At 46.3% G+C, this 13,202-nt stretch overlaps 1 protein-coding gene across 1 annotated transcript in view; it reads left to right on the top strand.

Annotated features, from left to right (window-relative positions):
• Positions 1 to 13,202, top strand: part of LAMA4 (laminin subunit alpha 4) — a 557,086-nt gene that overhangs the window by 427,880 nt on the left and 116,004 nt on the right. The window contains exon 28 of the mRNA XM_069234539.1: positions 5,275 to 5,410. Within this exon, the coding sequence (XP_069090640.1) occupies positions 5,275 to 5,410 (136 nt within the window). The remainder of the gene's footprint in view (positions 1 to 5,274; positions 5,411 to 13,202) is intronic.

Here is a 13,202-nt window from a genome sequence, read left to right as displayed (position 1 = left end):
TCAGCTAAATGCTGCTTTTGGAATTAAAAGCAGGAAAGAGTGGCACCAGAATTCGCTAGGCGCCCATGGGCGAGGCAAGCTAGCATTTCACTAGATACATTCGCGTTCAGTGTCTGTCCTATAGGTGCTCTGAAACAACATGCTTTTGGGCGAGGGTGCATAGCACAGACGACTGACAATATGTGGAAAAGCTGCTTTAATGAGGCAGGTGCACATCACATTGTTATAATACTAGGCCAACGCCTTTACACTCACTATACATGAGTGAATACCTACCACTTGTCCTACCCACCCCTAATTATCCTCCCCACAATTCCTCCAGCTCAACTGACTTTCAATGAATCTAAAACTTTCCAACATAAATTAACTTCCTGTAACTGGAAACCTTAAGATTTCTACTGTCTGCAGGTGAAAACTTACTCCCGACCTCCCCTTGAAACTGTGTCAGCCACCCCAACAGCAATAAAACCACTTCCAGACATGAAAACCTCTTTGCAAACCACTTACTAGCACCTGCTCATCAGTGACAAACACAATATTTACCTCACCTTCTGCACCTGGCCCATGTTAGCCAACTTCAGTATTTCTTAAAAGAACCCCTCTCCCTTTCTAAAAGGGGGTGAGTGTGTGGTACAAAACCTTAACCTGGCCCTGTCTAGGTACAAGCCACCATGTCACATACCACGGAATGGTGTCTTGTAGTCCAATTCATCTTGCCTTAACTATAATACCCCTATCCTGCCTACTGGCCCCAGCCCAAAGCCCACCAAATGATTCACTGGGTAGGGCCTGAACTGCACTTGAGTCCCTTTTGCCCTTTGATCCATCCTTGTATAATGGATATTAATCTCCACACTTTTTTTTTCAACTTCACACCCCCCCAACACCAGCCCTCCACCCTCCCTATCACTTGACACTCAAAAAGGCCCCAAAAAACATACAGCAAATAAACAACAAGAACAACAAGAACAAATGTGCTTCTCTGTCAGCATTAAAAACTGCTGTCAGAGCCCCCATCCTCTTCACAACTCTGTCCAGACCATGATTTTTTGCTTCAACCGCCATTTCCTCTCTCCCTCATACAACCTTCTATTAGCCATGTCCCTAATACATCCGCTGATGGGCCATAACCCCAATGCAAATTTTCCTTGAATGCAGTGCCAACCAACTTACCCACTATGGTGGTCCTTCACCAATCTTTGTCAGTCATGTCCATTATAAAATATACCACATTGTCAGTCCTCTGCCAAACCTCCTTCTGAGCATTCCTCCTGCATGCCTCGGAATCACAAAACTCCAGCCACAATTGCCTATATGCCATTCTAGTGGACTGTGCCAGATAACCAACTAGCAACTGAAACGTCCATGCACGCCTACCCACCACCGTTCTTCCAGAATTGATGTCTTCTTGTGGTCCATTTCCGAAGCAAGCCCATGGAACCTATGTCACTGCGAATGAGACAAAGCATCCGCAATATCATTTTCCATTCTTGGTACGTGCCACTATTCTTGCACCGCCCCTGCCCCACCTAACAACACCATGGTTGTGCCGTATTGAAAATATGGTGCACTATGGCGCTTGTTTCCACAATAGCGTTATAATTTATAACACTATTGTGGCACCTTGCTGGATTAGCACCATAAATTATGGCACTAGTGCAGCAAAGCACTAGGGAGGCCTATAGGGAGCAGGGTCAAGACTGATTTGCATATGGCTGTGTCCAAACTGGAATGGCATGGGTGGCAAAAAAACGAAGGATTTAGGCCTAGATCTCTGTACTGGGGGTGAATGTTTGACATTGTTCAGCATTCCGTCCATCACTTGTTCTTTTTGCGCCCATCACTTTAACGCCTGCCGGCCGAGTAGGCATTAAATAGATTTCAATGAGCCATTTTTTGCAGCCTCCCTGCATTGTAACACCCCCCTTGCATACATTATACCTGGCACAGGTAAAATGTGGCGTAACGGTTTACAAAGTGGTGCAATGCTAGCATTGCACCACTTTGTAAATATGGCTTGGGGAAATGGCCTCCTTAAAGCCACATTAGCGTAAAAAAAAATGACGCTAGTGTGAGCAAGGAGGTGCAAGGGCCTTTTAAATCTGGCCCATAATGTAATGTCTTTAGAATTCTATTACAAGCACCCTCAACAGCTTCAAAACCTGCAAGTCCCCAACCCATTGCCTGTTGACAGTCTGTACCACTGCCGTATTGTCTATGTTAAAAAGCACTTTCTTGTTAGCAAATTCACCTTGACACAAGACCAAGACAACCACTAACGGGAAAAACCCCAGGAAGTTTATGCTTCTCCCTCCATTCTTCCATTCCTCAAGTTATTGCTGCACATTCCAATGCCCCTGACAGTGTGGACCGTAGCCAGCCCACCCGCCACATCTGCATGTATTTGAATAGTCCACTCAGCTTTGTCTGGCAGCCCTTTCAGGGAAATGCCATTGAACTGATCTAAATAGAAATGCCACAGCCTCAGATATTCCTTAATTCCTTCCCTCAACCATAGCTTATGATGTGGTAAAGTCTACCTGGATAGCGACAACTCCAGCCTCCTACAAAAGCTCCTACCAGCTCTTACCACTCCACAAGCAAAGTTCAAGTGTCCCAATAGCAGTTGTACTTTCCGTACTCTCAATTTTTCCTTTGCCAGCATTATGTCAATCAGTTGCACAATCACCCATTTCTTATAAACTGGCAGCTGTGCCTCCATGAGTTTTGTGTCAATTTTAATACCTACACAAGTAAACCTAGTGCTAAGCCCTACCATCTTTTCCACTGCTAGCAGCAGATCTACATCTGCCATTAGTCCTTAAAATTGGCCAACATCTTTTACCACATGGTCTGTGCCTGCCCGTTTAACTCCCATACTGGTAGTGAATACAAAGTGAACTTTCAGAGATCTTGGAGCAGGACCTTGACCTAACCCCCAAGGTAGCCCTGCTGGGGATGAGTGATATGATTGGAGCGCCCAAGCTGACTCTACGCTCATGGGTGTTGCCACATTGGTTGCTAAGCGAGACATTACCTGTAGATCGATCACACACAGTGTCCCATCCCTGGCGGAATGGAGGGCAGGTGTAGACTAGTGTGCTTAATTAGAAAAGCCCATCTATACTGCGCAAGGCTGTTAATGGAAGCACAGTAAGATATGGAGGATGTGGGGGAGATTCTATGGTTTGGGGATGTGATTTGTCAAACAGTTGGTTACAATGTGAAGGTGTTATGCTGCTGTAACTGTACTTTACTTGGTGGATTTAAAAAACTAACACAAATGTTGTTATAAAAAAAGAAATTGGCCGGCATAGGCTGGCAGTCAATGGAGCCTTTTGGGCCTACAAAAAAGAAATCATCCAGGTAATGTCTCACCGTGTTGTGTCCCATAGCAAACATGAACATCCATTGCAAAAAGGAACTAAACTTTTCAAACAGTGTACATGAAATGGAACACCGCATTGGTAAATCCTTGACCACTTACCATTTACCGCCAAACTGTATTCCCAGCAATTCAAAGTCTTTGGCGCTCACAGGAAGCAGGCAGAATGCTGACATTATGTCACGTTTCACCATATATACCCAATTTTCTGCTGCATTTATTAAGTCTATGGCCACATCTGCTGAGGAATAATAAACTGTGGACAGATCTTCTGAAATGTTATTATTCACTGACTGTCCTTTTGGCTAGGAAAGGTGTTGACTCAGCCTCAACTGTCCTATTTTCTTTATTGGGACCCTATAAATTGGCAAAACTACTGATGTGTCCAGGGGCCAATCATCAAATGGGCCTGCCATCCTTCTCTCACATACCTATTTTTCCAACTTGTTCTTAACCACTTGAGGACGTTCCCTGACTAACTTTAGATTTTACACTCAACTTCTCTTAGGCAGTCCTTCATAGCCCAATTCTAAACCATTGTGAAAATAAATGTGCATCCTCTGCAACACCGCACCGCAACTTAACTGGTGTATAAGCCTTTTCCTGCAGGTACTTCTGACCCTCTACCCCCACCCTCTGTCCCTGAGGGTGTGAAGAGCCCCCTTGCATCCTCATCAAAATCCTTTGCAATGTATAAGAGAGTTCCTGGCTGCACACTTTCAACATTCATGCCAGAATTAGAAGTTATCCCTGCCACAGAAACCTCTGTTGAAATCCCCGCATGCCTCCTCCTGCCTTGCCTGTCCCACACCCACTGTTCCCATCCCACTCTGGGTGGGATGCCCTTGAAAGGGACGACACACTATGGCATCCTACCGGCCTTAAGACTCTTCACTAAGCCCCCTGCCTTGAAAATGCCCTCTTCCTGTCCCCCTTTCCATGGTTGCTCCCTGATGCTAACCATTGGACTGTGGGGGTCACTAATTGCCCCTAGAAATCCTGCCTGCTAACTGCCCCCAGAAATCCTGTTTGCTCCTCTCCTTCCAACCAACCCTCCTGCAGAGCCCTCAGTCAGGCACCACCCTCGATATCGAAAGCTAATCTCTTTCCCCACCCCGGTACCCGCACCACTTAGAGCTCTCTGTGCCACTTGCCTTTCAGTCCCTGGACCTCACCTGCCTCTGAGTGAACCAGCCGCAAGGGGCCTTTCACTGTGTCCTATATGCACTGCTTCCAGGCTGCCTCATCCTGATCAACCCGTTTGATCAAGGCCACGTGCAGGCCAACGCTGCTGCCATGTCCCCTGATGCTCGACGCGCCAACCAGGCCTGTCCACCACTGATGCTGCACTCACCTGCTCCGACGGTCAGCAAATCCTCACACCCAGGCTCCTCAGGGAGGCAGAGCACTTCTTCAACTCTTTTGTGTTCCATCCTTCTAAAATGTCCCTAACCCTAGCAAAATCCTTGAAATGTACAAAATCTTAACCTGGCCCTGAGTATCTACCAACGACCGTGTCACAAAACACAAAATAGTGACTGGTAGCCCAGTTCACTTTACCCTAACTATAATGCCCTACGCTGCCTAATAGCCCCACGCTAAAACCTACCGACAGTCCATCAGGACTATCACCTGCCCAAAATGCCCTGTGGGCAGACATCCCCTCTACGCAGCCACCGAAGCCCCTATCCTTTGTACAGAAGATCGGGTAGCAATTAACACTCTGTTCTATCTCTGGTTTACACCTATGTCAGAAATAGTCACTGAGTTTATAGTTCTTAGTGAATTATTGTCTGTGTTTTTTTGCTATATGAAATAACTGCCTTATTAAAGCAAGTGTAAGTTGCATTCAATGATTGCCTCTCCGTTGTCGTTTTTTGGTCCGGCAGTGTACAGTCACATGTGGCTGCAGATATCGCCTTTAAGGGATGTATGAAAGGCTTCCAGTTTCAAAAGAAGGACTTCAATTTGTTAGAGGAACCAGGGACGCTTGGACTCAGCTACGGCTGCCCGGAAGAGTCTCTAGTAAGTAAAACCCAAGAGTAAACTGCGAAACTAATTATTTAAACAAACTTTGTGTGACCCTGCGGAGTTGCGACAGCAGTGATTCTATTACCATGTTCAAAAGTATAAACAAAAATAAAGGAGTCCACACAGTCAAACGGCTTCAAATACAGTTTTACTCCAGTTAGTCTTAACATTTAGGTCTGTAAATGAGATGCCCTATTAGAGCAATTGGGACAGGATTCACAGATCCCCTTGCGCTTGTAAGTTTGATTTAAACAAAGGGAATCTGTGTTTTAGGCTGCAGGCAATTCCAAAGGGTGACCTTTCATTCAGAAACCCTTTTGTTTACGCATAATATAAACATTACAACATTGCAATAATATGTACGCCCACAAACATACATTTCTGAGTTTTTACAACCTCCTCTTTGACCTCTTCACACCCTGGAAATAGAGTTTTACTCCAGACATGGGCAGTAGTAAACGACTTGCAATAGTGTAGTGAGAATGAGTACAGGGGCCTTGACACACCATGGGTGTGCATGACAAATATTTTTAGGTACGACGTTAGCCAAGATCTTTCCCATTTAGTAAAATGTATGTATGTATGTATATATATATATATATACATATATATATATATATATACACATACATATATACATATAATGCCAAAAGGTTTTAGATTTGAAACCAGGCTTTGGAGTGCGAGTCTTCAGTGTTTTTGATAAGGCACCTTTTGGATTACATCTGGTGGTACCGAAGTCCGCAAACTTGCACCAAACCCCACGTAGTAGGTGGATGTGGCCAGGAGTTGTCCAGACTTGTGTATATATATATCTATATATATCTATATATCTCTCTCTCTATATATATATGCATATATATATATGTATATATATATATATGTATATATATATATATAGAGAGAGAGAGAGATATAGATATATATATATTTATATATACTTGTGCCCTAAGGTAACTATAACTCGTGCCCCCATGTGCACAGATTTCTCTTCAATAATTTTATTACAAAAGGCTACAGTTATATTAGAAATTATGTCATAGAACATGTCATTACTGATGTACTATGTGGGATAAGTAGCAGTGTATGGCAAGGACGAAAGTTATAGTTACCATAGGGCACGAGTTATAGTTTCTTGAGATTGGTATAACTATTTATCTGAACCTATTTGAAACATAACTCTAACCTTTGGCTTTTCAGTGAATTTTCCAAGGCTTTTTAAATTCTATTTCCTTACTAACCTTCCCCATAATCTTTGCTTTTTGCAGTGAATTATTAGGGTTTTTTTCAACAGTAAGTAATATTAAATTACCTTACATTAAACCAACCCCCAATCCTACGGCTAACCTCTCATAGGCATCCAACCCTGCACCATGCATGGCCTACCACCATTCGTGGCGAGGGTTGGCTGCAGGGCCTGGCCCTGCGGCAAACCCCCCCAGGCACCTGATTCTGCACAAAGCACATCCTTCCAACATTTGCGGTGGGGGTTGGTTGCAGGGCCAGACCCTGCGGCCAACACCACATAGGCACCCTATGCCATGCCACGCATGTCCTTCGGGCATGTGCGGTGTCAGTTGGCCATAGGCCAGGTCCTGTGACCAACACCACATAGACACCCAAGCCCAGTCTACGAACAGCCTTCTACCAGGCCCTCCAGCCAACCCCCTGTAGGCACTCACCTCTGCAATGCCAATTACAGCCATGGGGATCCCATCCACTGAGGCTGACCCAATTACTAAAACAGAATGAAGGCCTTCTTTGGACCTGGAGATCCCAGCCCCCCAGCTCCCAGCCAATTTGTAAAAAGGGAGTGGGCAGGAAAACAGAAAGGTTCAGACCTACTGTTTGCTCTTGTTTGGCGGGAGTTGTCAAAGCTCCCACCAAGCAAAAGCAAACATCTATGTCTCAAGGGTGGGCACCTTGGCACGTAGGGAGCCGGGCCTGGGCAGCAGCGGTCTCCTGGCCATTAATGGCTCCAGGAGGGGGTGCCCCTTCTTTGTGTTTGAAGGGACCACCACCTAGCTGGTGCCAAAAATAGCCTGGATGGGGGCCACGCTGCCCCCTCCCCTTTCACAGAATAGGCCTAGCCCTGGGAGGTGGTGGTACCCAGGGTAGTAATTGGACTAGGAGGGGGCCGCACGGCACCTCCTTTTCCTTTTGGCTCTGGGGAGTTGATGGTCCCTGGGGCTGTAGTGGGCCCATGAAGGGAGTCCACGTGGACACTGCCCCTGTAAAAGCTAGGCCTTACTCCGAGGAGGTGGTTGTCCCTTAGACCGTAAGCGGCCTTTGGCGGGGGGGCGCATGACATCCCCTCGCACATAATAATCAGTGGCCTTCCCCTGGGATAAGTCGATCCCTGAGGTCGAAATCAGCCATGGGGAGTGAGGACCATGTGCGCCCCCTCCCCATTATAGTTATTACAGTTTGCCAAGGAACCTGGCCCACCCGGTGACCACGGTTTAAAGAAGCTCATGAGATTGTGCTTGTTTTTTTCTTTGATTTTTGCTGGAATTCATGGATTAAAAAAGCTAGGTCTCTTGGGTACCCCCACACTAGGCCTAGGGGTTTGGGATATTCCTACCCTGCCCCTTTTTCTTTTTTGAATTTTTTTTGGGGGAACTTGTCCGAGTCCCTAAATAGCTGTCACAATTTCTGGTTGAAGTGTTGACAGCCAATCAGATCTCAGCATGATCTGTTGGATCCACGGAGGATCCCTGTCCCTTGATATACAAATGTATTTTTCATTTAATATCTCTCAAACTGCTGAACAGATTTACACCAACTTACAAAAAGTATGCTTTCTGAACCAAGATCTAGCATTCCATCCAGCAGTTCGGGCTGTAGTCATGTCTACATTTCCCATGATAAATTGCATGGGGAAATGCATTATGGCACCCCCCAAACCCTCTTTTCTCAGCCCCCGCTTGACAAATTACCCAGAAACTTTTAACACAGCAGCTGAAGTGAGAGGCAAACTAGTTTTGAACATATCGTGAGAATTCGTCAAACAGTGCCAAATTGGTCAATTGATCTGTCATTTAAAAAAATGTTTCTGCCTCCACAACATACAGCATGGAGCAATGGGTATGCCCACTTCAGCCAGTGGCTAACTTTAGTGTGACATGACATTCTGCTCTTTCACAAGGAGCACAAAATGGTTTCCCGTAATGCCAAGGACTACTAAGGCAATGTATGCTTTCGGAAACCAACAAAAATGTATTTTCTTTTAGCTAGTTCTTTGTTTGGTGAGTACTTGGCACCTCCCTTAACAATAACGTTTTACAAAACCCATGCCAAAACAAGCATTAGGCAAAGCTATAATTATGGCACAAGGTGTCAGACCTATTGGGTTTGTCAATGCTTACTTTATCTTTGCTGTGGACCTGATATGTTCTTGCGAACACTCCATGAAGTGTGTTTATGGCAGCAAACCGATCTTCCTTCACAGGATTGCTCTAACTCTGTGCAGGATGAGAAAAGGTAGCGCTTATGCATGAGGATGATGTCTCCAGCCACAGCTTCTTGTGTGCATACCTGTGGTTGATGTGTGAGGCCATTCCCTGGGACCTACTAAACAAACACAGGGCCTGATACATAGACGTAATTTGTTTCGTGTGGGGAGCAGCACACTGCTCCTGTTTTGAAAAGAGAATCATGATAACTCATTTACCTTTAAATGGATGGTCACATCCTGTTTTTTCTCAACAGATTTAGGGGGTGATTCTAATTCTGGCGGGCGGCGGAGGCTGCCCGCCAGAATTCCGCCCCCATAATACCGCTCCGCGGTCAGAAGACCGCGGAGGGTATTATGTGTTTTTCCCTGGGCTGGCGGGCGGTCTCCAAAAGACCGCCCGCCAGCCCAGGGAAAAACTCACTTCCCACCATGGAGCCGGCTCGTAATCGAGCCGGCGGAGTGGGAAGGTGCGACGGGTGCAGTAGCACCCGTCGCGTATTTCAGTGTCTGCAAGGCAGACACTGAAATACCTTGCGGGGCCCTCTTACGGGGGCCCCTGCCGTGCCCATGCCATTGGCATGGGCACGGCAGGGGCCCCCAGGGGCCCCGCGACCCCCCCTACCGCCATCCTGTTCATGGCGGCTTTCCCGCCATGAACAGGATGGCGGTAGGGGGGGTCAGAATCCCCCATGGCGGCGCAGCAAGCTGCGCCGCCATGGGGGATTCTGAGGGCAGCGGTAAACCGGCGGGAGACCGCCGGTTTACCCTTTCTGACCGCGGCCAAAGCGCCGCGGTCAGAATGCCCTGCGGGACACCGCCGGCCTGTCGGCGGTGCTCCCGCCGACCCTCGCCCCGGCGGTCGAAGACCGCCGGGGTTAGAATCAGCCCCTTATTTTTTTACCAAGCAGGTGTCTACCCCAAAGTGAGCTTGTATATCTAACCAACCTAGGCCGGTGAAAAGGAAATTCTCTGCATCTCATGAATGGCAGTTACAACAATTAGTAGCTGTAATGTCAACTGATTAATATGTAAATGTCACTACCAACATGTGGCTAATGTCTTACTCCCTCCCACCTAAGTTTTGATGGTATAGCTTCTATGATACATCTAAAGCTCTTTGAGCCAGACGTACAATGTGTTGAAACCATTGTGCAATGTATATAGAGATACGCATTTCCAATTTAGAAAATAGATGTTTGCATGTTTTTATAGATAAATAGAGTGCAACAGTTTCCTATCAAAACATGGCGCTGCTTCCTTTATACAACAAGAAGCTAGATTATTGGATTATTTGAGGCGCTTTTATGGCTCTTTCGTTAGGAAGATAGCTGGCAGGATTGGCTCACAGTCTCCCAACTTTCTCAGCTCTTTCTCATGTGTCATTCACTCAGCCCCCCCTCTCCTCTTACTTACAACCGATTTAACCTAGGATTGGTACCTTTCTCAGACTATACCACCATTTTTATGTGTTTTGAGGATCTCTAAGGGCCATGAGATGATACTTAAGCAACAGTGTGGTTAAAATCTTGGCATTTATTTCTTTACACCATGTTGTAAAGTCCCCTTTTTTGATGGTCATCCCCCATGTTTTGCTAATGGATGTTGTTACTTTTGACCTGAAAGTATACTTAGGTCTGCTGACCAGACAGAATTGTACTGAGACTTTGCGAACCCAATGGACAAAGTCTTTACGACCCCTGTAAAGCCCTAGCAAATGGTACCTGTGAATCCAGGGTAGGGATGGTAAAGGGGTTACAACGGCTGCAGCACTGATTGTGCCACCCTGTGTGACCCAAGTAGAAGCAAATCCTTCAGAGCTGCCATGTCACTCTGCACAAGCAGCTTGTCTGTTTAAGTTCGACTCTACCCACACCAAGTGCAGGCAAAGATCCTTTCATTGCTCATAGCCCAGAATTCACTCCTAAGGCAGGTCTCCTTTAGCCCAGGCGGCAGGGTGCCCTGTGTTATGAGTGTGGACATATATGCACAAGAATATATGATCCTGTGATAGCATTTCAAACAAAGCTATCACAATTGACTGGCGGTCCACAGGATAACATGGGCTAACCCTGGGCAGTCCACAGATGTCCACCTCGATGATGACACAGCCAATTTCCCCCATGTTTGGTATCAAACAGTATATTTTTTTAACTCTGAGCACGATTCTCATGCCCCGGATTAGCCAGCATGTACCCTGGAGGCAGCCCTAGAGGATGCCCACAAATATATCAGCTTTCCTATGCCTCTGTGGGCTCTCCTGAGCCATTTGCCACGAAGACAAGAGTCTGCCATCTTGCTGTTCATGCTAACACTACCCCCAGGAAGAAGACAAAGGACCTGGGCAGGAAGAAGGCCACACCTCCTCCCTCCTAGGAAGGCTAGTGTTTACAGTAATCAAGGCGGTGAGCCCCAAAGGCTTCAGCGGCCTTTATATGTAATCTCTTGTCCCCCACTCGAGGACAAAGCCCTACCTGTCCTGACCAAGCCGGCAGGTGGCAAAATGAGTTATTCAGGAGGTGTATAGTTCCAAAAGGCTAGCTAGACCTTTAGTGTGGGTTAGGAGGTCTGTAAAGCCGAGGGAAGGTTCTGCCATGTTGGCAAACCTTAGCAATAGTGGGTTCTGAGTAGAAATGAGATGCATTCCCACAAGAAGTGGTCACTTCAGGGGATGGATAGCCACAGGAACCAGTAGCCCTTTGGATACTGTCCCTCACAACCTTAACCCACCTAAACCAGTATTTAGGGGGCTCCCCTGGCACCAGAACCTCAGTTCTGACTTTGAATATAAGAGGCACAAAGAAGAAGCCGGCACCAACATTAGGACTTAGGACTCCTCCCCAGCGCAAAGAGGGGGCACTTAAATACCCTGAGATAACCAGATACTGGAACTGTGTGATTGCCGTGCAACCGTGGTGAAGACTCCTTGCTCCCAGCAAGAGGGACTCCGGGCTCACCAGAAACCAAAGCAGTCTCCCCTTACTGTCGGTACCAGTCACCTGCAACCTGCAGAAGAATCATCATGCTGCATTACCAGACGTGCAACCTGTCAGGCCCCTCTTGAGTGAGCCAAAAGAAAGTTGGGGACCTGCACCCTGGGAGTGTTAGTGAGGCTGTCACCAGATTTGAAGCTGCTGCCCCCTTCCAGACGACGTCCTGCTGATAAGGTAACCGTAGACTACTTTTGCCTCTGCCAAGGCTTGTCTGTCGCTAGCCCAATAACCGAGGGCCTCTTAGACATCACCAACTCCAGAGTAGTTCCCCAGCATAATGACCAACGTCAGTAATTACCTCACTCTTGAGAATCTGCATTCTGAAGGAGGGTACTAAGAGAGGAGCAGCAAAGCATCTTTGGCACGACCAGTCCTTGTGATTCACAGCTGCATGGCCACCTCTGCACCCAGAGTCGCCAGACGTGGTGGAGAAGTTCCAGCTGTGGAATCCATGTCATGGGACCCCAAAGGCTTCTTCTTCTTGAGAGTAGAGTGAGAGTACACCCCGAAGTGTGCTTTTGTCAAGTGCTTCAATTTCACAGCAGTAAGGACAGCCAGAGAGCCTCTGCACCCGGACTTCCTGGGCAAGGTAAATAGAAACTGACTGTTGAGTCTTGGTCTACAGACCTACAAGATCTTAACTCCAAGTGGGTTTCCCAGAGCTCATCCTACAAGTGACTGATTGCACACTGTGATTTTCCCCATTGACTTCAGTGGGAGTCGTTTGACCATAAAAGTACGCACTTTTTCAAAGCTTTAAAAATTCACAACTCCGGTTGTCTGTGAGATAAAAAGTTAATTGTGGTGTCCAAATTAAGATAAAAATCTGCTTCATTTGTCTAAATTATTGTCAGTTTTCTTTCAAGTTGTGTTATTTAAATATCATCCATGTGGGTGTTGTGAAATGCTTTACACACGTTCCTCTAAGTAGCCTGACTTCTCTTTGTCACTCTACCAGGACTGAGCTAAGGTTTACTGGTGTGAACCTGTGGTCCATTTCTTCCATTTCTGGGTAACTTGCTAGTATTACATGGTAATACTCCCCAGTAATACCACATAATACTGCCACTTTGCTACACACCACAATTAAATCATCCTTATGTTAAAAAATAATTTAGGAATAGTTTAGTTTAGCCATCTCCGGATTACTTGTAATGCTATTTTATCTTGTTTTTGTTGCTTTATGATTCTATTTTAATTGAGATAAAATTAATTGGTGATTGTCTCAATTCTTTAAGTGAACTGACATTAAAATACAGGCCAGGCTGGTAAAATACTAGTCCAGTGGCAGCCATACCCCCTGCCCTGCAGCAAGGTGATTCCTGGTGACTTCATCATC

Source organism: Pleurodeles waltl, chromosome 5 (assembly GCF_031143425.1).
Source record: "Pleurodeles waltl isolate 20211129_DDA chromosome 5, aPleWal1.hap1.20221129, whole genome shotgun sequence".
NCBI lineage: Eukaryota > Metazoa > Chordata > Amphibia > Caudata > Salamandridae > Pleurodeles > Pleurodeles waltl.
The sequence above is the reverse complement of the archived record's forward strand: the minus strand, read 5'-3'. Positions and strand labels throughout refer to the sequence as shown.